The 23,939-nt window shown below is 42.8% G+C and overlaps 2 protein-coding genes across 3 annotated transcripts; both read right to left on the reverse strand.

Moving 5' to 3' along the window:
• Positions 1-5,507: 5,507 nt before the first annotated feature.
• LOC306964646 (solute carrier family 2, facilitated glucose transporter member 1-like) lies at positions 5,508-16,328 on the reverse strand. Its single transcript, XM_079558728.1, has 10 exons — positions 16,237-16,328; positions 14,634-14,726; positions 14,345-14,505; positions 11,567-11,807; positions 10,568-10,730; positions 9,349-9,536; positions 7,328-7,432; positions 6,910-7,011; positions 6,168-6,371; positions 5,508-5,732 (listed from the first exon to the last, which is right to left on the reverse strand). Exons 1-10 carry the CDS (start codon positions 16,252-16,254, stop codon positions 5,526-5,528), a joined length of 1,482 nt encoding a protein of 493 aa, XP_079414854.1. The 5' UTR covers positions 16,255-16,328; the 3' UTR covers positions 5,508-5,525.
• A 2,022-nt stretch (positions 16,329-18,350) lies between these two features.
• Positions 18,351-23,252, reverse strand: LOC306964827 (large ribosomal subunit protein eL22). Of its 2 annotated transcripts, none has more exons than XM_079558984.1 (4): positions 23,180-23,252; positions 22,713-22,823; positions 22,485-22,609; positions 18,351-18,526 (listed from the first exon to the last, which is right to left on the reverse strand). In XM_079558984.1, the coding sequence occupies exons 1-4, from the start codon at positions 23,189-23,191 to the stop codon at positions 18,382-18,384; spliced, it is 393 nt and encodes a 130-aa protein (XP_079415110.1). In that variant the 5' UTR covers positions 23,192-23,252; the 3' UTR covers positions 18,351-18,381. The 2 variants fall into 2 exon arrangements, with proteins under 2 accessions (XP_079415110.1, XP_079415111.1); XM_079558985.1 differs by having other exon boundaries at positions 22,713-22,820; positions 23,180-23,221.
• Between the last annotated feature and the right edge of the window lie 687 nt (positions 23,253-23,939).

Here is a 23,939-nt window from a genome sequence, read left to right on the forward strand (position 1 = left end):
TTTTTAATACTGCAATAAATAGAAGACATTTTATACAGTAAATCTTCCATTTAGAATTGCATCCAATCAAAGCTTGAAGCCTTTCTCTAATCAATCCAATCACAGACCACGCAGTCATGAGGCAGGTAGAACTAACCACTAGTAAGACACCGTCCTAAATGAACTTAGTGATGGACTTATATGGGCAATATGCTTCAGTGTCCTGGTGTTTGTGACACTGTGGAACACTTTTCATTACTCTCAGAACAGAAGGAGTTAAATGTGGATGCTCCATCTTCTCTTAGAGGATTTTCTTCTTGTTGCCATCTATTGAAAGTGTTATAGTCCCGGCCATTCCGGCCAAGGATATAGAAACAGCCATTGGCTTGTTTGTTTGTATACTTTATTTTCCCCGTAGGGAAATGTGTCCTGTGCATTTAACCCATCCTTCGATGCCGCTGGGGCAACCCGTAAGGAGCAGTGGGTGACGGCGGTGCCGCGCCCGGGGACCCATCTCCATGATGTGGAGCCAGGCTGATGGTCAGAATCACCTGGCTGGAGGATTCACCTATTGCACATGTTTTTAGTGGTAGGGGAAACCGGAGTACCCGGAGGAAACCTACACAGACACGGGGAGAACATGAAAACTCCACACAGAGTGTGTCTGATGGGAATCGAACTCCACACAGAGTGTGTCTGATGGGAATCGAACTCCACACAGAGTGTGTCTGATGGGAATCGAACACGGTTGCGCAGCGGTTAGCGTTGGACTTTCCCTACGATTAAAAAGTGAACTAGTTGCTAATGACTCCTTGGATTCCTTTTTATTGCGTTAAAAATAACATTGATGGTTCACATCATTTGTTCAAAAATAAGGCCGCATGTCATATCCGATTACTTGCCTTGTCATCAGAAACTTGGAGAATGCCTGGCCAGGATAGTGTTATGTATTATGCAGTATCAGGTATTATGCCAAAGGAGCTTACTGTTGGAAAGAACACAGTGGGCCCACAGCACCAGGATGTGTTCTCCCTCTATACAAGCACACTTGCATCCTCACACTGATCAGTAGGCCTAAGCAGGTAACACATCACGAACAATAATAAAGTGCCATTGTGAGCAGGCAGTCTCAACATTCAGCTTCTCACTTTATAACACACTGGCTCATCTCCAGCACTGTGGGCTACAGGGCGTTCCAGATATTAGATGTATAACCATGTTCCTCCATAGCCATACAGCCCCTAAATCAAGCCCTGCCTGGGTGTGTTGTGATGTTTGTTTTTTTTCTGTTTCAGCGTCAGTGTATTCATGACTGAAAGAACTAGCTGCTCCAACTCAGTCGTGTTCTCCTTAATTAATGATTCTGATCACTGATCATTATGATTGGTGCTGTATGGAAATTGGAGACTTACTTTCATTTGTTTTACTCATGTTTTTTATAACTTTGTTGTAAGCTAAATAAAATGAGCTGATAGGTGCACCTGTTTCTTGCACATTTCTTATATGATCAGAATATGTTCCAAGGACAGACGACAGTCCACGATCTGTGGACTTTGTCAAAAGAAGAGGACGTAGGAGATGATGAAAGTGCGTTACAATGCCCCTACAGACTGACTGACTGCCTGTGATCTTCTGTTTGTTGCTGTTGTCAATAAATCTGCCCAATTACTGCTGCCTCACTGGTTTGATACAAATGTATATAAAAAATGTTTGTTTAAAAAATGTTTGCTCCCAAGACACGTCTGCGTAGCTGCAGCTGCCACAAGCTCGATTAGGCGCCACCGTGGACTTCACGCAGAAGCATAAACTAGCCTATACAATCTAGAAGCGGCATTCGTTCGAACGCTCAGCCGCATGATCCGCTTCCACAGGTTATTACCTAGAGAAGACACAGAGGCTTTAGATGTGCTTGTCTGAATGCAGCATTAAACCTTCTAACTGCACAATTGACAAAGGACAAGGAGGGCTGCCCAATCTTTAATTCATGACATGGGAAAAAATAGACAAAAGATCAAACCCTTGTTGTTCCATCACATGAAGAAACATACAGAGAATATAATATATGTTACTGCCAAACCCTTGGTGCAAACAGCATATAGAGCGATATCTAAAATTCTATACACAATATGTACAATGTGGGGCATGGGATCAGGGAAGGGAGAGAGTTCAGCTTCCTGGCAGCCTGGTAGATGAAGCTGTTCTTCAGTCAGCTGGACCAGTTTAGTTGTCTCCGCAGAAGGTCCACATGTCATCAGTGAGTGGCCCAACCTCTGACCTATGTTCTCATCACATACAGCCTAAACCCAAACACTACGAGACTGGTCTTGACGGTAGTGTCCACAGGGGGTGCTCATAAGTCCGGGTCGTCCCCGCGCAGGGTGTTGAATTCTTCAGGAGCAGAGTACTTATCGGCCCCTCCGGCGCCTGCCCGCCTGAAGCCTGCAGAGATCTCCTCAAAGGTGCGGCCCTTCGTCTCCGGGACCTTGAAGTAGGTGAAGATGAAGAAGGCCAGGAGCAGCACGGTGAAGATGATGAAGACGTATGGCCCACACAGTTGCTGTCAGAACAAGTAGAGAATGCATTACTTTTCTGAAGTGCTGTTTTAGACTCCACTTGTTCCTATTTTGCTGAACTGCACAGTTAAGCAACCAAACGGGGGAAAACAAATACAGGTTCATGTGTTCAAATTAAAAATCATGTGTAAAACCATATTTGAGTGAGGGTTATTCCAAGTGGGGCTGTCTCCGTTAACAGTGATATTAGTTTGTGCTGTAGTTTTTCAGATACTGATCTTAACCTCCCAGCCCCTTCTAGTGCCCTGAAACAGTAAACAAATGTACAGCGCCAAGAAAAAGAAAATGTGGTCTGATCTTCATCAAACTCACAGGGATGATTAAACAAGGTCTGTTTTAACTAATACCACCTAAACATTTACATTTGATCACATTTTAGTGAATTTCTCCTTTGTGAGATGAATAAAGGTTTATCTTATCTTATCTTATTTTAATTGGCCATATCATGTAAACATTCACAGGAGAGCGTGAAATAAGTAACTACACCCCTTGAATCTCACTGAACTGCAGCAGTTTAGTAAAGAGGAATGGTCCAAGATTCATCCTGATCGTTGTGTCTAATCTGCAACTACAGAAAACAGTTATTGCTGTTATTGCAGATATTTAATACTGGGGTTCACTTACTTATTCCACGCTGTTGTGAATGTCTGAGGTTTTTTGGAGGAAACAAGCATGATGCTCCTGCTCCATAGATCACAGTGAGGAGAGGGTTTTGATGTTGGTGCTGTTCCTTTTTTCTTTCACACATTACGTTGTGTGTTCAGCCCAAACTATTCAACTTTTGGTGCACCCCGCCACCGCAGGGTCTCTGTCTGGTTCTGCCAATGACGGAAGGTTCCTGCACACTGTGGAGTCGAAACATATGTTTCAAATGCAAGAGAAGCGAAGATTGAAGAGGACAGAAGAGGCACACACATCCACACACCATAAAGGTAAAGGTGTGAAAAACAAGCTTCTCTTGGTCAAAACATGGTCTAACATGGTAACGATGCTTTCATGGAGTTAAGCACAAGGTAAAGATAGTTTCATGGTTTAACGCACTGGTAATTCCCTTACCAAAAAGAAGTACATTCAAGTAGTATACTCAAAGTGAGGATAGTATACTTTCAGTTTACTTGTAATGTACTTATCAGAAGTATACTTCACCAAGTCAAGTTTAAGTATACTAATGATTATAGTAATAGTATTGAGTATTGAATGTATTAAGTGCATTCTCTGGATGGACTATATTCTGTTTCTTGTTGAGTAAAAAGACTACAGACATCTGCTGATGGTGGATCTGTAATTGGGACCTACTGTGTTGAATGAATCCAAGTACATTTTTGTACATTTTGCAAGATTTTTTTTTTTCATTTGATTTTGTCTGTGTTGCAGCTTGAGACGAGAATTTCTGTTGAAAATGTTCTTTTGAGCCAAATTTTCCGAATCCTGTGTTGGTTTTTCTCTCATGTCTTATATTGGAGCATTTTCTATACGTTCGCCCCCTAGTGTACAAAAATGTACACGCTTTTCAAACTGCTATAAAATTACATACTTTCCATCCATACATCGATTTTCTTCCGCTTTATCCGGGGTCGGGTCGTAGAGGCAGCAGTCTCAGCAGAGATGCCCAAACCTCCCGATCCACGCACACCTCCTCCAGCTGTTCTGGGGGGACCCCGAGGCCACACCAGGCCAGCTCGGAGACATAGTCCCTCCAGCGTGTCCTGGGTCTTCCAAATTCAGTGTGAGGAAAAAAAAGTTGTTGTATTCTCTTGTTCTGTTGTAAGGTTTTGCACTTCGGCATCGTTTGAACTGGTGAATGAATGCATTTTTATTGTTCTTGTCTGTTTTTATGTATCTATTTTTATGTATCTTGTGCTGCAAAACTAATTGCCCTATCGGGGACATGAAATAAAGTGAAGTGAAGTGAAGGCCTTGTCCCACTAGGACATGCCTGGAACACCTCCCGCAGGAGGCGACCAGGAGGCCTCCGGAACAGATGCCCTAGGCACCACAGCTGGCTCCTTTCGACGTGAAGGAGCAGCGACTCTACTCCGAGCTCCTCGCGGGTAAAAAAAAAACACAAATGCTACGACACCTGCAGTTGCGCTTATGAGTTACTTAGTACTGCTTTAAAGCTGAAAGTCTGCAGTTTAAGCACCTCTCTGTTGTTTCATTTCAAATCTTTTGTGGTGGTTTCTAGAGCCAAAAACATAAGAACAATATGTTCTTATGTTTTTATGTTTATATTTATGGACCTGACTGTATGTGTTGGGAGAGAGAGACTGACGATGTTTGTTGTCACTGTCCTCGAGCTGTGTATGGATCAGCCAATCACAGAGCCCACGCTTGACGTTTTGGAACAGGTGCTCCCAAGACACGTCTGCGTAGCTGCAGCTGCCACAAGCTCGATTAGGCGCCACCGTGGACTTCACGCAGAAGCATAAACTAGCCTATACAATCTAGAAGCGGCATTCGTTCGAACGCTCAGCCGCATGATCCGCTTCCACAGGTTATTACCTAGAGAAGACACAGAGGCTTTAGATGTGCTTGTCTGAATGCAGCATTAAACCTTCTAACTGCACAATTGACAAAGGACAAAGAGGGCTGCCCAATCTTTAATTCATGACATGGGAAAAAATAGACAAAAGATCAAACCCTTGTTGTTCCATCACATGAAGACACATACAGAGAATATAATATATGTTACTGCCAAACCCTTGGTGCAAACAGCATATAGAGCGAAATCTAAAATTCTAGGCACAATATGTACAATGTGGGGCATGGGATCAGGGAAGGGAGAGAGTTCAGCTTCCTGGCAGCCTGGTAGATGAAGCTGTTCTTCAGTCAGCTGGACCAGTTTAGTTGACTCCGCAGAAGGTCCACATGTCATCAGTGAGTGGCCCAACCTCTGACCTATGTTCTCATCACATACAGCCTAAACCCAAACACTACGAGACTGGTCTTGACGGTAGTGTCCACAGGGGGTGCTCATAAGTCCGGGTCGTCCCCGCGCAGGGTGTTGAATTCTTCAGGAGCAGAGTACTTATCGGCCCCTCCGGCGCCTGCCCGCCTGAAGCCTGCAGAGATCTCCTCAAAGGTGCGGCCCTTCGTCTCCGGGACCTTGAAGTAGGTGAAGATGAAGAAGGCCAGGAGCAGCACGGTGAAGATGATGAAGACGTATGGCCCACACAGTTGCTGTCAGAACAAGTAGAGAATGCATTACTTTTCTGTAGTGCTGTTTTAGACTCCACTTGTTCCTATTTTGCTAAACTGCACAGTTAAGCAACCAAACGGGGGGAAAACAAATACAGGTTCATGTGTTCAAATTAAAAATCATGTGTAAAACCATATTTGAGTGACGGTTATTCCAAGTGGGGCTGTCTCCGTTAACAGTGATATTAGGGGTCAAAGATTACAGTGCCCTTGAAGAATAAAATAAATTACTTTCAAACTTTTACCACTCAAAATACTCAAATGTGTGCACTGTTCTGAGTCTCCTCCTGCAGATGAGAGAATAAAGCTGGAGGATAAAGTAAAGAATTGGAAACTTGGGGAAGAATAAGTGCCCGTGGATAGGAGGTACTTTTGTGCTTTACTCTAAAGATAGTGGATTCACCAATTAAACCTTACCTCAATGTACGGGAAGCAAATGCCCACCAGGAAGTTGGCTGACCAGTTGGAGAAGCCAGCGACAGCTACAGCAGCAGGCCGGGGCCCCTGGCTGAAGAGCTCGGCCACAATGAACCAGGGGATGGGACCGGGGCCGATCTCAAAGAAGGCCACAAAGCTAAAGATGGCTGCGATGCTCACATAGGACATCCAAGCTAGCTGCTCCTGAGAACACAAGCAGACCAGAGCTGACACACAGTGAACCTTACAGTTAGCACATAGCACACTGTCCCCTGGGGCAGCGCTTCCTAAACAGATACAGATATTATATTTAAAAAGTTCAGATTTAAATAAGCAACTTTTAGGCTTTTGTTTGGATGTATGATATTCATTCCAAGTTGGCCAATACCTTCTGTTTTTTGTGTACAATCAGCCTGTCATAATGTTCCCTGATTGGATCAAGAACACTGCAGAACCATTCAATGATTAGTTTTGAAAAAAGTTATGTGTGACTGAGCCAGGGTTATATACATACACACATACACATGGTGTCTCTGGGAGAATTGATTCTTAAGGACTTCACCATCAGAGAGTGGGGTTGTGATTTTGTATCCTTTTTAACTATTCCAACTCGCTGTCATCTTCATGTCATACGTTCACTTTTATCATCATGTTTTTGAGAAATGATTTCAATAAGTTGTTGGCTGAGTCTTATGACTGTAGAGAAAGTGTGTGTCCATGTGTGGAGCAGCGTTGAACCTACCAGCAGCGCCATGGCCACGGTGAGGAAGACTGCAGACACAGCCATGCCCATGAGGCCGACAAGGTGCAGAGGTCTCCTGCCCACACGCTCCACCACAAACAGCTGCACACACAACAGGTCAAGAATTAGTCAACATTTCAACATCTCTGGGTTGGCCCTAGCCAATTTGGTGCCCTAGGGAAGAGCACCAAAGGAAAAATCAATGATTACAATATAACTGGCCTCCTAATCAACATATCTGTCTGTAGCACTGGGATACTTAAACTTTGTTTTGTTTCTGTATTTTGGCTACCGGTCCATTTGGACACACTTCGGCGATGGAAAAGTGTAGTTTTTTTAGATTTTATTTTAAATGTGTGTATCATTAAACAAAATCTGATTGTTATGGCCTTATGTGGAGTGTGCATTTGTTACTCACAGAGATAACCGTGAAGGCTGTGTTGACCACTCCTGTCCCGATGGTGGCGTACACGGGCTGAGAGACCCCTGCCTTCTCAAAAATCCCCGTGGAGTAGTAGAAAACCTGCACAAAAAAGGTGTGGGTTAATATTATGTTATTTAACGGCTGCTTCATCCACGCTCCAGAAGTCCTCTGTCTTTACCACTGTAAGCCTTACGGTTCACGATTATGGCTCAATATACTTCAGTGTTCACGGGCCCACTACCTGCACTTGTTGTTTGGGAGCTGAAATGCAGGAAATTAAGTGCAATGGGTACCGTACTGCACCTATTCAAAGGTTAAGCTTAGGGTTAGGAACCACGGATATAAATGAAATACAAACCATTTTCATAAGTCAACATGGATTTGTGTTTTTATTCGAGTAAGAGTATTGATTGGTTCTTCTGACATGTTACTCAAATAGCAAGTAAATAGTGCTATGTGATATGACTATACCAAAAAGGTACATTTAGTTCAAAAAGTTTACACGTCTGCCTGTGGAACAAGGCCTTATGTTCCCCTGTCAATAGAAGTGGGGGAACATCAATGTATTAAGATTAGGCACCAGCCCACTATCCTTAAGGTTAGTGGTGGTAGGATGTCCGCTAGCTCGAGAGCGTTGCGACGCCTGATGCCAAGTAATTCACTGTAAGCAGGTTTCATTTCTTTATTCTGGACCTTAAACATTTGTAAACATGGAAGTAGCTTGTGCATTTGAATCTTCGGACCATTCAAAACAAAGCCAAACCCGTGAGTTGCCTCCGGCCATCCCAAGTTGCACCGATCAATGTGAGGCCCTGGAAGTGCAGTTCATCACACACTTTTTTTTATTTTCTACTTATCTTGAATATTTTCTTATAGTTATGGACCGCCCCATGGTGAGGTGTTACAGATGTTAAGACTTAGGTACTATACTTATATTTGATCATTTATCCTGACATTGATTCAGGACATGTTAGTAGTCTGACACAGATTTTTTTTAAACTTTTTTTTTCAATCTTATCTCACTGACTTTACCTGTAATAAATGTAATCAGGCCTTTTTTTAAAAATCATTTTAAGATTTTTAAGAGTTGTGCTATCAGCTTAAACAGCAGTACTGTTTAAAGGTGCATTATGCAACTTTTTAATGTGGAAAAAAGTTGAAAAAAACTCAAATATCAATTTACGCGTATTTGACCTTAGTGACCCAGCGGCTGTTCGAGTGGTCAGCATGGCACCTTTACTTTCCATCACAGTGGTCTCTTGGACGCTCCAGAATCAATTGTTTGGAAGGCTTTCTCTGGTAGGTTTTCTGGTGAGAGGGTCCGTCAGCAAACAATTGATCCTGGAGAGTCCGAGTGACCACTGTGATGTGTGAAGTACAAGGTCAAATACGCAATAATATCAACATTAATTTTTTCATAATGCACCTAAAACCTGTTACCAGCAATCTCAGGGTTAGGGTTAGCTATTATGCATATCCAAATCTCAAAGCATATTGACTGGAGAGTTTACAGCCTATATGACAGTGTGATACCTCATTTGAAAGGAGAGGACTGACCCTCCACACACGGACGGATCCTGGCAGTAATTCAAGCAAAAGGGCCCAAACCAAGTTTTCAGAGGGCCCGGCCCACATTTCTCTGTTTAAAATATTTGTTTGTATTGATTTCATATGCTAATTTTCTAAGATTTTGAATTTGGGTTTTTTACAAGCTATGGGCCACAAACTATAAAACTGTATCAGCAACCATTGCTGCTTTGTCTACACTGAAGGTTACACAGTCACCACAGTGACATGTGGTCATCACTGTATATGGACAATAAGAACTAACCTCATTTAGACTGTTGTAATACTATTTCATCTGCTGTTTGAATGAACCTGTTTATGAAATGGTGACAAACTTAACTTATGGATAAACTAATAGAATGACTTGCCTTAATGTTACACTGACTTGAGTAACATTTTGGCTACTCTACTTGCCTCTGTGTGAGTGTGCGTATGGAGGGTGGACTCACAGCGTTGATCCCGGACAGCTGCTGGGACAGTTGCAGCATCACTGCAACTATCAGAGGCTGCGTGTATGCGGGCGTGCGCAGCAGTTCAAGGATGGACACACTGGTCTCCCGCTGCATCCTGTGGCTCTCCTCCCTCATCTCCTGCAGGTCCTCCGTCACGTTCTCTGTGCCGCGCAGCTTCACTAAGACTGACACACAAGAACACCCAGTCTAATGTCAGAGCACTCCCATGCCTCCCACATCCTGAAAGAATCACAAGCCCTTAAAGTGCTTCTGCAGTGTCACAACATTTCTTTGCATCTTATGTTGCATTCATATTTCACCTAGATCTTGTATTGATGATGGGAGAGTCGGAAAGCCTTCTCCAGCACATCCCAAAGATACTCAATGGGTCAGTTGTTGAGGTGTGGACTCTCATGACATCTCATGCTCCTCAACAGGATCCTAGCATTGTCATTTGAGTACACCCATTCCATCAGGGATGAAATTACACATGGGTGGAATAACCTGGTCATTGAGTATATTCATACAACTGTCACTGTGTAACCATGCTGTACAATGGAGCATCCTACAGTTTGTTAAAGGTACACTATGCAACTTTTTAGGTTAAAAAGTTGCTATTAATACGAATTTGACCTTTCAGTGACCCGGCAGATGCTTGGGTGGTTAGCATAGCACCTTTACGTACAAACCTGATGGCCAATAGAATGCTCCAGAATGAGTTGTTTTTGAGCTTTTCACAGCTGATTGAACCGTATCCATGATTTTATAATACATTCCATTCCAAAAACTGACCAGAAATTATTAAAAACATGAAATAAAATGTATCCCGAAGAATCATAGGAGCCACCAGGAAGGAGAGCAAAGGTGCCAAGCTAACCACCCATACAGCCATTGGGTCACTGAAAGGTCAAACACACACTGATATCAAGTTTGTTTTTTTTACATACAAAGTTGCATAGTGCACCTTTAAACAAGGTTAATCCCTATAGCAACCAACCACGAGCAACTTTTTCAGTGATTCAACAGCAGAATGTGAGACACACTCACTGTTTGTGATTGGTTTATTACTTCTAAAGGCTCATTCATACTTCACACCTGTTCCTGTGTGCTTTCCTTCACTCCAGCTCGGTCGAGTCATTGGTAGGATTTTTTGATATCAGCCACTTCAGTTATGTTTTTATTACTATACTACTATGCTACTGTTCTGTAAGCCTACCTTCATGGGCCTCACTCTCCTGGCTGCAGTTGATAAGCAGGTAGCGTGGGCTCTCTGGGCAGAAGGGCAGCAGGACACACTGAAGTAGTGAAGGCAGTACTGTGAAGGACAGAAGAACCGGCCAGAGGGACAAGCTACCGAGGATCCACTCGATTCCCAAGATCTGCACATAAATAAAAATACTGTAAGGACATGTAGGAGTAGACAGTGTGGACCCAGGCGTGGATTGTGGCTTTGGACATGTACTGAGCGAGTGGACTAAGAGGAGCCACAGAGCACAGAAGCATGGTGTGTCTTTTTCCAGGATCAGGAGACTACAGTGGCTGCTGACTTCAATCTCAGAAGCGTCCTTTAGGTCCTTAATGCAGTCTATGAATGAGAAAGATGCCCTTTAGAAGCTAAGTCTACTTTATGGCTATATAGTAGACACTACTTGGCTGTGTACCATTACATTTATTTAGATACCGGTACTTTAACAATATTTGGTTTATGATACTGATAGCTGAATGATACTTTTGTCGATACCTATACTAAAATATGTGTCATCTAGAATCAGAAAACATGTATATCATTGATTTGAGCTGAAACAACCAAGTCACTTCCTTTAATGCTGTCCCTGGACCAACAGCATCAATACTTGGTCTCTAAAAATATCTTCTTCTTTTTTAGTACCTGCTTTTGATACTTTAATTTTTTCTATACCAGCAGTACATATACCTACATTTTTTTTCAACACTATACTGGTATCTTTTAACAGTACAAAGCCCAATTGCAGACCAAAGCACAACTCATTTGCAAGTGTGAACAATGGCGTCTGCTGTTTAGAAGATTTTGTAATGACTGAATACAAGTATCAAACTTATAATGTATAATAAACGTATTATAACAGATCACCTCCTCCCCAAGCTCATTTATCTTTGCTATGGAACCCTTGTGGTTCCCTCTCGATCCTGTGCCCAGTGCTGTTGAGTGTGGCCTGGGAGCCTGGGAGGGTTGTACCTGGGCCAACAGGATGCCGACGACCACGCCGAGTTGGTGCAGCGTGCCCAGGGCCCCGCGCAGGGTGGTAGGGGAGATCTCCTCTACGTACATGGGCACGAAGCCAGTGCACAGCCCACAGAACACGCCCACGATGAAGCGACCCAAAATCAGCATCTCGAAGGAAGAGGCCAGCTGTGACAGGCCCATCAGCGCTGCAGACAGGACGGCCAGCACGTTGGCTCCCAGCATGGAGTTCTTCCTGCACACAGAGCACACACTTCAGGGGCCATTCGCATCAAGGCCACGCGCTCCACTCTGGGCGCACATGCACCTACAAAATGAAGAGGTGAATAAATATTTCCCTTAGGACTTTATGCCATTGGGGTGATGTTGCAGGTTTGTTGGTCTAGTGTCCTCCAAATAGTGACCAGGTTCCGCATTGAGGGTTTTCTATTTGAAGGTTTCTTTCCAGGGCTTTGTCTGAGCTGTATCGACCCCTGCTCCAATTCAAATTATTACAATACAATTCTAAAATGTCATGAATGCAACCTTTAGACAGTAGGAAGAGTCTATGTCTATTTACTTACAGGGCTTCCGCGGAGCATTGAAAGCACTGGAAGTCTTTGAATGAACTGTACCAAGATTGGGGCCTTTGGAGTCATTGAAAGGCATTAGATTCAAACTGCCAATGAATGTACATTTCTGAGATAATACAAATTTCCCTCAAGCAGAAGCCACAACAATGACATTGCTCAACTATTTTTACTGCATACATTTGTCAAAAACACAAAGACCATCCGTCAAAAACCAATTCATCACAGTTCTGACTGAAATCTTTACACAATCTTTGGCTCAAAAGTTGCCTGTTGTGTCCAGTGTCCGGTTTGGAAGATCAAAATCCCCCCTCATTCCCCTGTTTGATGGAATGTTTACAAATCATCTGAACTGAAATATGCATTTAAAGTTAAATCATATATGGGCATGAAAATGGCAAAAATAAAAATAACACAAGCTGGAATGCAACCTCTACTTCTGATATAATGTAGCCTATGAACTGTAACCATCATGTTGTTTTCATCAGTGGTTTTTGATTTGGTCTGTTTATGTTAATGCTGGGATGATCCATGTCACAATCCGATTCTTATCACGATCAAACACGTATCATGATACTCAGGGGCCGATCCGATACGTAAGTTTATGTTCAGATTGAAAAGTGCAGTAACACAAAATGTAACAAAGTGCTGTTACTGGAAAACAAATGAGTGCAGGATAAAAATGCTTCCAAACACAAGTATTGAAAGTATCAGTACTTGGTATTGCAACAAAAGGTATTGCGATCCGATATTTTGTCCCAGCCTTTAAGGAAACTGTCCTTTTGTTTACTTGAATTTTGTCCATACCTGGCGTTTGATACACTGTGCAGACTTGGTCCTCCAGCCACTTCTTCTATGTTTTTGTTTCTTCTTCGTTGACTTTTGAGATGCCCCTCGTATATATTCGGGGTTTGACCCCTGCCTCTTCCCTTTGCAAATCTGATATTGGGAAGAGGTCAGTCATCCATTGTAATCCAATGTTTTAAGAGTTTGTTTGTCAACATTTTGCATTTATTTTCTTCCTGGAACATGCTTAATTTGTATTTGCATTGATATTGAGCTTCATCCATACCCCGATAATTTATTTATGTGAAGAAATGCGGGGAGATGCTAATATTGTCCATTGTCTTCTCCCCTTTAGTTTGGGCTGGATCTTGTTAGCGGCACTTGCTGATTGTATTTTTGTATATATTTTGCCAGGTATGTTGTTTTATGATACGAGGAGCACAACGTCCGCGCAGTAACTCCTAAAGACTTCCCCCGCTCACTTCCGTCAATAACCTTTAGGAGTTACTGCGCGGACGTTGTGCTCCTCGTATCATTACGCCTCACAATATAGTACCCCTTTTTATCTGCTTATAAAATCGACATGTTACATTTCTGTGTAAATATACTTCGCATGAAAACACTTCACGTAACTTTATCTAAATAGGGAACACGTGGAAGAGCTTGGTAGCTTCTATCGTGAGCTTTTTTGGAGCTATATGACATGTGGAAGAGTTTGCTGATGTGCTCCGTTTGCGTGACAGAGCGCACGGACAAAGACCAGACGGGGATATATTAACCCGTCTAAGGTTAGGTAAGAACATATCTCAGTATGTAAAAACGGTGGCCTATTCCTTTAAGTGTGGGCTCTGCCCAGTAGAACCTGCAGTCCACTGTACTACACATGTTCTGTTTGTTCTGAACACAATCTGCAAACAGTTTGATCAATATTGTAAATTATAAGGACGAAACTCAAGTAATTTTCTTTGAAATACTAATTCTCCAGGGTGAAGTCCACCTAAGTAGCTCACCAGGTAAAAACAGGTTGGCGACCCCTGCACTACGTCCTCCAAAGCCAACACATATATCATCACATATAACACAATTTCACCAGTAAAATGTGTGAGTTTCATCAACTTACCATGGTTATGTTTTCAAGTTATGTAAAGAAATATAATGTACCATGAATTTGGCCAGATTTGGGTGGGATCTGTGATGTAGAGTGATCTCTTCTGTTTGGCTGAGTGAGGACTATTATACTACATTATACTATACTATATTACTGTTACTCCTTTGTATCAATAGGAGAGTAATTGCCTCCTTACTTTTATGTCGGGTTAAAAATGTAGGTTGTAAAAGATGAATTGGTGAATGTATTAGTGAAGTATAGGCTCCTCTTGTGGCTCCAGGGCATAGGGGACACAGGAGGGGTGCTTACCGGCCAAAGCGGTTGACAAAGAGGCCGACAGAGAAGGAGCCGATCATGCCTCCCACGGGGAAGATGGCCACAGTAAGTGACCAGAGCGCGGTGAGGGCTGGCTGAGAGATGGGCTCCGAGAATCGCCAGAGCCATGTCTCATTGTAAAAGCTCTCGATGATCTGAAAGACCGCACATGCCATCCACAATGCTTCATTTCAAAGTGTAACCATCACCTCACAGCACAACTTCAGAGGACTACGGCTCATGTCTATGTGAAGGGAATGAAACAAATACACGTCTGACTGACCCTCTGTGGAGCGTTGATGACTCCGGTGTTGTATCCAAACTGCAGTGAGCCGATCACTGCGGAGCCCACCGCCAAGAGCAGCGCCGGCGTCACCTGTGGAGCACACAGCAGCTAACACACACAGCCTCCTTTCATCTGCATGAACACAGCAGCTAACACACACAGCCTCATTTCATCTGCATGAACACAGCAGCTAACACACACAGCCTCATTTCATCTGCATGAACACAGCAGCTAACACACACAGCCTCATTTCATCTGCATGAACACAGCAGCTAACACACACAGCCTCATTTCATCTGCATGAACACAGCAGCTAACACACACAGCCTCATTTCATCTGCATGAACACAGCAGCTAACACACACGGCCTCATTTCATCTGCATGAACACAGCAGCTAACACGCACAGCCTCATTTCATCTGCATGAACACAGCAGCTAACACACACAGCCTCATTTCATCTGCATGAACACAGCAGCTAACACGCACAGCCTCATTTCATCTGCATGAACACAGCAGCTAACACGCACAGCCTCATTTCATCTGCATGATCACAGCAGCTAACACACACAGCCTCATTTCATCTGCATGAACACAGCAGCTAACACGCACGGCCTCATTTCATCTGCATGAACACAGCAATAGTGTTTTACTACACAGTAGTGGTGGTGTTATACTACACAGTAGTGGTGTTATACTATACAGTAATGGTAATTTGTTTGTCTGTAGGTCTTCTGGGTCTGTGGTCTGAGATGACCCACAGGAAATAGACACAGGGCTAAATGAGGCGAGCACTGTCCAGTTTATGTCCCTCACGGAAATCAGTTGCTCAGGCCCTGGGGGCAAAAACCCCAGCAAAAAACCCACTGAAATACTTTTGTATGTGTGAAGATGATTGACTGATTGATTGATTGATTGATTGATTGATTGATTGATTGATTGATTGATTGATTGATTGATTGATTGATTGATTGATTGATTGATTGATTGATTGATTGATTGATTGATTGATTGATTGTCAACACCGCGGACTCAGAAGGCTCATATTGCCATCGTATTGCTGATTTTGGAGATGCAAAGTTATTTTTCTGAACACTTATTTATACTTTATACTTTGAATACTCAAGTATTGTCCACAGCAAATACTTGCAGTAGTAGTCAGCTGTAGTAGGTCACCCTAATGACTGCAGCTGCTGGGCCGGGGCATCTGCCAGAGCAGAACTTCTCGTATGGGCAACTCTAGCTGCAGGGGCTCTGTCTGCTGACACATGTGAACATGCCTTTCTTGTTTCATCGGACTAATCTCATTTGATGTCTTTGATTTAGACTCGGAAAAAGCCCACTCTCTCTTTTTCAGGAGAGTCCTGGTCCCAGATAAGACCCAGTTGTATATGTTTTTAGTCACAAGCAAGCAAGCAAGAGTATGTGAACTTCTGGCAGAACACAGGAGACCAAAGAGTCCGCACTGAACAAGGTCAGAGAGCATTCTCCAAGAACAGTATTTGAATGTGGGTTCATTTGGGTAGTTTGTCAGTGTGTGGAGGTGGAGCCTAGTGACCTAATGTCATGACAGCATGAGCAGAGTGTGTCGCAGAGAGTACCTGGTCGAGGCCCTCCATGGTTCCTGTGTGCCGTCCGTATATGTCCCGATGAGAATGCACCTGAAGTCGGCCTCATTCACAAGGCAGAGGCTCGTCCTGTAAACACATTAGACCATCTCCATTCACCTGCTGCTTAAGCTTCTTAGTGACGTCAGCACTAAGTGGATCTACTGAAGCCCTGAGGTGGCCCGTGGAGCAGCTGGGAGGGAGCAGCTGAGAGGGAGCAGCTGAGTGGGAGCACCAGAGAGGGAGCAGCTGAGAGGGAGCACCAGAGAGGGAGCAGCTGAGAGGGAGCAGCTGAGAGAGCACCAGAGAGAGAGCAGCTGAGAGGGAGCAGCTGAGAGGGAGCAGCTGAGAGAGCACCAGAGGAAGAGCAGCTGAGCAAGCCTAGTCTGCATCTCCCATTCAAAGCACATGCAAATTGAGTTCAATGATGTAATTATGTCAAATATATTATGTTACATATATTTTTATGACAATATCTACACAGGTATCATGACAATAATATCTTTGACAATTATAACTTGTTTTGCAATTACAGTGAATAGCCAAGTCACATTGAATGGCCCATCCGACCTGAAAATACTGCATGAAACACGCGTGAGATTTTGAGAAATCAAAAATGATAATATTTGTACATACATAGGTACTTCATAAAACATTGATTTGGCGGCAACATGCTGACTTTCGTGACGCGTCAGAGCACGGACGCTCGGTTTAGTGTGGCCACGTCTGCGTCTCTAATATTGTCCACGTTACGTGTGTCTGGGGTCTCAGACGGGCCGGGGGGACACGGACTGCGCTGTTGTCCCAGAAACAGATCGGCCCAGCGCGACTGAGGTGAATGACAGCAGCGCACGATATGCGCTCAAATTATTCAACTCATGATTTTTTGGCCCACATTTGTTTGGGGCTATACTCCAGTGTTTTAAAGGCATGTGGCCCTAAACTTTTTATCAGCTGCAATTTGCAGTTTATTTCAGTTGATTTGTTGTTTGCAATAAAAGCGTCACTCAAAAATATTTTGTGTTGCATATTAAAGTTCTACTTGGAACCTTATTCAGTTCCAACCATGCAAATGTGGCAGTGTGGGTCTGCTCTCACCCTGGGACGCACCTGTAGAGGCTAGAGACCGTTGCCTCTTCTAATTTGGCGAATTGATGGTTTCTGTCCGTTTCTCCCCAAATTCTAATCATACTCGTCTCCTGACACTAATAGTCCAGCGGCCGGTCCCGCCCCATATGTCCCGCAAAATTCGGGACAGTCCCGAGTTCAAGGCTTTAGTTCCAGGTCCCAAGACAGAATCCAGGCCACACTGTTTCTATGATCATAGTCCCACATCAGCACAGACCGACACGCACCAAACGCCTCTGCTGAGGCTGGTTAGTGAGGGGTGCGCGCGCACAGGTCATTTCTGCAGATAACACATCATCTGAGAGTATTTAGGATACAGTTACTTTCCAAATATGTAGGGAATACATCCCAGTACTCCATAGTAGCTCCATAAACATCATTTTTTGAATGTTGATCTGTTTCTCCTAAAATAAAGATTTAAAATGCCTTATGCCAGTTCATACAAACACTGCACATGGTCACATGATGCTGTATCTGCTCCTGTGCATTTGCCAAGAGAGTTAGAGTTCCTAATTGTGACTTTATAACAGGTTCAGTCTTTATTTTTGTAATTATCTGCTATATTTATACATAAATATGACAATCAATGTGAAAGTATTCAAAGTATTTAGAATACAGCACTCTGATTAGACAAAGTCACAGAATACATTACAAAATACATTTTAAGGCAAGTATTCAGTAACTAAATACTACCATCAGCAGGAGTGTGACTGTCGAACTTCACAGCCTTGCAGAAAATATTGTTTCCTTATGTTGACGTGTAGTCGACTCTATCAACAACGATTAAAGCTTGTCCTACAATGAAAACATGTTTTACACTGTGCAGCCTTTACCGTAACACCATCAGAACCTGTGACTGATCCATCGGCTCTCAGGTCAGTAGCAACTGACCCCAGGTTAAGGTGTGAGAATAACCATATGCATTAACACACATTATTTCGGTTTATTGTGTGTGCTTTGGCATAAAAACAAAGACCACATGAGTGTAAACAACATTTTATTTACAAATATTTAGTCCTCGTCTTCCTCCTCCTCCTCGTCCTGGTTGATCTGGAAGTAGCGCAGCTCATAGCTCTCCTTAGTGTTGGCCACCACCCGCAGCCAGTCTCGGAGGTTGTTTTTCTTCAGGTACTTCTTGGTCAGGTACTTGAGATATCTGTGGAGGAGAAGCAGTTTAAGTAATGTAGCATATGATGATTTAAATGTAATGACATTAGTATTCAGACGTTATCCAACACCTGCGAGCCACTCCACTGCTCTGAAGCTGTGCCGTTCAGACAGAATAAAAACATTTGGAACATTTCCAATATCACATTTCAACATAACATAAATATTAGTCATTTTACACACATTTTTTTATTTATTAAACCAAAATAGTCCCACTGAGATAAAAAACGTAGTGTGTAAAATTAAACATGTAGAGTAGCAAAAACATTTACTCAAGTAAGAGTAATTTTGCCTTACATAATTTGACTCAAGTATTCAAATTGTACTTGTAATTCTTGCCATGTACCCAATTTAAAATGTTATCTATAATTCACATTTTTGTAACAGAACCATTATTTAACAGCAAAAGGATCAGCCCAAAGAAAAAATATAATAAAATGAACCAGAATGAAGGACACCATGTCTGAACCCCCTACTTAAGATTGTTTTCTAGATTTTGTCATTGTGCCTCGTACCGCAGTTTCACCCCTGGTGTGGTAACATGTTACCACCTCAGGCCTTTTATTTCTATGAACGGCTACTTTTAAAAGCCTATTATCGTATATGAGCTAATATAAAAGCTTATCAGGCATGGCCCTGTCCGGTCCAGAAATCCAAACTGGGTCCTTCCAGCTGTGAAGCACGAGAGCCAACTGCTGCACCACCGTGACTACATAATAAAACATTCAGCATCTCAAGTTACTTTATTTGATATTACCATGTTCATCATTATAATAAACAACCTGTATTTGTGAGCATAAAGCCCAAGCCAAGCCCGATCAATTAACGGAAGGTTGGGCAATTACCCCTTAACTGGCAGATGACGATGTTTACAGTGAATCATTGTCCATCTCCACAAGCATTTTTTAAAAGACATTTACATATTATTTATGATAAGTTGATCTAAACTAAACATGATCCGAACAGAGTCATGGAACACGACTTTTGCAAGAGAAATGTGTTTAAACTTGTGCATAACAGAGGAGGAAGACTTATTCAGACCATCATCAGCTCCTCAATACCAAGGCTCTTATCACACTAATACAAATGTAAAGTGGAGCTTATTATTTGCATTTGCTCAATTTTAACGTAATGTTTAAGAAACAGTGGGTGGACAATATTCAGCAGTTTGCATCATAGCTTACGTCTGAACCTCCCGCACTACACACCCGGTCGTACCTCCTGCACCACCCCTTTGTGAGAATAGCCAAACCCATGCGCTCTTAGCCAGCTTCAGTGCTGTGATTTCCATCACAGCACTTTAAAGCTGTTCTATGCCAAAAGCAAAGTGAAACCATGAGGTGTTAAACGGTGAAGCTGCTTTCAGAGAGACACACATGCTCTGTTCACGGTCTGAACAGAGCAGCGCTGCATCTTTATTTTAATTATGGCTAACACATGTCTCTGGCATAAACTAACATGCATATTAGCTACATTTGTGATTAATTTACAGTGCAATTCCTGCAAAAGTTTTCAGATTTACTAGGCCTACAGAAGATCAGCGCGTGTTTCTGACACTTTCTGATGATGGTGGCTCATCATCAGACACGTCGATAATGGATAATTAATGGCTAATGCTCATCCATTAGAGGTCCTATATCATGCAAAATCTACTTTTTGGAGCTTTTAAACCATGTTGTTATGCTATTTCCTTATCAAAAACACCCCCAGAGTGGTTTGTGGCTTCATTCAACGCAGTTCTCAGTAATCCTCCCGAATCCTGCTCTCTGAGCAGCTGCTCCGCCCTCTGCTGGAAAACCAGTGAGCTGTGACACTCTGACGTTTTTTACATCAGTGTCAAACAGGAAAAGCACAACTTCTGTAATGTAATGCTTTATGGCCTGATTTTAATTTATAAAACAGTATAAAAACTTTTTTTTTTTTAAAAGGAAGCGCTTCCAGGTCAGGGCTGAAAACAAACAAAACAAACGTACCCCCGAGCGTCTGAACAGATGTCATGTTTTCACTGAAGGATGTGAAGGATGTTCTTACCTAACGATAATGTCGCGAAGAAAAGCGCGTGTGGCTACGGGAGGTGCAGGACTTTTTTCAACCTTCCTAAAGAAGAGGCCACTCGCCACAATTTGGAATTTCTTTCCAGGTTTCAGCAACTTTCACCAAAATAGTGTTTTTCTGACTCTCTCTGATGGATGTTTGGTGAACCTTCGCCAGAATCAAAGTGGATTAACTTTTATAACCAACGCGAGTCCCCAATGTGATGGAGAGGCCAGGACAGAGCTGTGGTGAGTCAAAACGCATGTTAGCGTGTGTGTTAGCTCGTGTGTTAGCTCGTGTGTTAGCTCGTGTGTTAGCTCGTGTGTTAGCCATAATGAAGCTGTGTTGCAGATGTCAACTCCTTATAACTGTATTGTGAAGTAACTTCACTTATTGCTGTGATATTTATATTTATTTTACTACTAATAATGCATGGACAGATCTGCTCGGAGAGAGGGGGCGGAGTTAACTGAATTGAAGCGTCTTCTCTTCCGGGTTTGGAAAATACCCCCAGAAAATACTTATATTTCTCACAAAAAATAGTGAACGCTCGCTCAACTGGAGAAAACAACCGGGAACTCGGGTCAAGACGAGCTTCACGACTTCCGCACCCGACTGTGGAAATCAGCTGATTTGTTCTTTTATCGTGTTATCTAATGCAAGCTTTTTAGTTAAACACAGATTTTTTTTTTTAGTTTAGTGTGAGCTGTCGTCATCCTCGGAGTAACTAAATTGCGAGTGAAATGCCCATTAGCAAAAAGTACATTAATGTGATATTTTTTTAAACCTCACAAACTACCATTTTGTGATGTGAGCATGACAACACATTTAAATGAGTAGCTGGGCTAAGTACTTACGTACTTAAGTACGTTTTGTTTGATGACATCAAAATCCCCACTTTTCCACAAAAATGCACACGACCACAAACCACCTGAGGTAAACGAGCTCCCCAGTCCACATGCAGCATTAAACACTGTCCTGAGAGCAAGAGCGTATAGCTTGGTACTTTTCATAACAATATTACCTCCAGTGCAAGAAATCTTGGTGTGATCGTATTGCAAACCTGTTATCAACTTGAATTGATTTAATAAAATGAAGTCATCTTTAACCGATTCAGACCTTGAGAGAGTAATGTATGCTTCTATATACTCTTAGATTGTTGTAATGTGTTATAATAATATTGTGTTAAGGCAAGACTATATCAGCGGCAATTCTTACATTAGCATTCGGGCAATTATTTGTAATTAATTCTGCTTGATGTCTTTCTGGATTAAACAACTCGAAGCCGTGCATTACACAGGTTTAACGCCTGCCCTCTAACACAAGCGGGGGACTACACTATGCAGACACCCTTTACGCTCAAACAGCGTTCGGTTGTAATTTAGACCTCTACAAACCCATTGCAGGTCTTCATTCTGATGGTTAGACAGTATGACATATCACTCTCTCAAATGGACATGGACATGTTTAACACAGTTTGGATTATTGCAAATCTCATCGCAATCTCAATGATTGGAACAACTTAGAAGAATCACAATTAGATCATTTTCCAAATCACACAGCCCCAATATCAAAGGGAAGGTGTCCAAAGCAGTTCTAATACGAGCGATCGCGATGTCATCATGTCCAGGACTGTGTATTACAGAAATTAAAATAGTTCACAAACAGGGCATTGCTCCCTGACGCGGTAACAGATGGGTAGTTTTAAAAAACACTGTTAGAGGCCTGGATGTATCAGCTGTTCTTACTGACCATTCACCAAAACATTCCGTGAAAATCACAGCAGTAAACAAACAGCGATCGCTAGTACACATACGATCCATAAAAGAGGGGTAACATGCATTACTGTAAACTGTTATGATCAAATACAGTATTGCAAGTGCAGAAGTGGGACAGATGTGTGTGATAATCACCTCTTTGAGAAAGGCACCTCCGAAGAGACTGTTATTTTACTTTTGCTTCTCTCAATGGACACCACTCCTCCTCCCAGGTTCCCAGCCTTCCCGTTCACCTTGATCCGCTCCTGAAGAAACTGCTCCTACATTTCACACAACAGGGGACAAAGTACATAGGATTTACAAACCTCCTCCCTGTGACATCACACACAGATCAGTGTACCATCAGCAGAGTTAAACACTTACGAAGTTGGCCGCATCCATGATGCCATCTTCCACAGGATGAGTGCAGTCCAGCGTAAATTTCAGCAGTTGCTTCTTCTTCTTTCCGCCTTTTCCAACGTTGTGTTTTTTCTGCTGCAGGGACACAGACAAGTTACCCACGGCCCCTACAGCTGTGGGCAGAGTACATCCTCTGCACCCGCAGCAGAATACATCCTCTGCACCCGCAGCAGAATACATCCTCTGCACCCGCAGCAGAATACATTCTCTGCGCCCGCAGCAGAGTACACCATGTCTGTGTTAACAAGCGCTACATGCTAAGGAGCTACATAAACAAACCCAAGCAAACTGCGTCAGCATTCATTAAAAAGGTGAAACCTGGCTCCACGCTGGACACTGCACACTCAGCCAGAGTCCCGTGCACAAGCTCTGACTATTACTGCAGGAAACAGGACAAAGATGTAGGTTTGTGAACACGCGTTCGTACTTACAGCAGGCGCCATGGCGGGGAGACGGCAAAGAGGAAGACACCAAGGCGCATGCGCCGCTGATTCTCTTTCTTCTTCTTTCGTTTCACTGGCGAGCTGCTAGCTAATGCAGCCACCTACTGTTACATTATGGCATTGTGACTTCATTAACAGCTTTTAGTGAGTCAGCTTTCTCAATCAGAGCTTCAAAACAATGACTCAGCATTCAAGAGAAATACCCAGTTTACTTTATTTTGCTCTTACCTCAAAAGTGGGCTGCTGCTAGCTCTTAACCCGTAAATGAACCGAGCACATTTTCTGCAGTTTGGCTTTACCCAAAATTAAAAGCTTCTTTAAAGGAATAGGCCACCGTTTTTACATACTGAGATATGTTCTTACCTAACCCTTAGGTTAATATATACCCGTCTGCTAAATAACCTAAAGGTTATTGACGGAAGTGAGCGGGGGAAGTCTTTAGGAGTTACTGCGCGGACGTTGTGCTCCTCGTATCATTACGCCTCACAATATAGTACCCCTTTTTATCTGCTTATAAAATCGACATGTTACATTTCTGTGTAAATATACTTCGCATGAAAACACTTCACGTAACTTTATTTAAATAGGGAACACGTGGAAGAGCTTGGTAGCTTCTATCGTGAGCTTTTTTGGAGCTATATGACATGTGGGAGAGGCTGCATATGTGCTCCGTTTGCGTGACAGAGCGCAGGGACAAAAACCAGACGGGATATATTAACCCGTCTAAGGTTAGGTAGGAACATATCTC

Source organism: Gobius niger (genome assembly GCF_951799975.1).
Source record: "Gobius niger genome assembly, chromosome: 6".
NCBI lineage: Eukaryota > Metazoa > Chordata > Actinopteri > Gobiiformes > Gobiidae > Gobius > Gobius niger.

What these genes read in the sequence shown, in the direction of transcription:
- LOC306964646 (XM_079558728.1), bottom strand. An exon ending in TCGGCATCCTGTTGGCCCAG is followed by an intron (nt 10,731 to 11,566) that starts GTACAACCCTCC and finishes ATTTATGTGCAG; the next exon opens with ATCTTGGGAATCGAGTGGAT. An exon ending in CCGTGGCCATGGCGCTGCTG is followed by an intron (nt 6,372 to 6,909) that starts GTAGGTTCAACG and finishes TTGTGTTCTCAG; the next exon opens with GAGCAGCTAGCTTGGATGTC.
- LOC306964827 (XM_079558984.1), bottom strand. An exon ending in TCATGGATGCGGCCAACTTC is followed by an intron (nt 22,610 to 22,712) that starts GTAAGTGTTTAA and finishes TGTGAAATGTAG; the next exon opens with GAGCAGTTTCTTCAGGAGCG. An exon ending in GAGGTGCCTTTCTCAAAGAG is followed by an intron (nt 18,527 to 22,484) that starts GTGATTATCACA and finishes TCTCCTCCACAG; the next exon opens with ATATCTCAAGTACCTGACCA.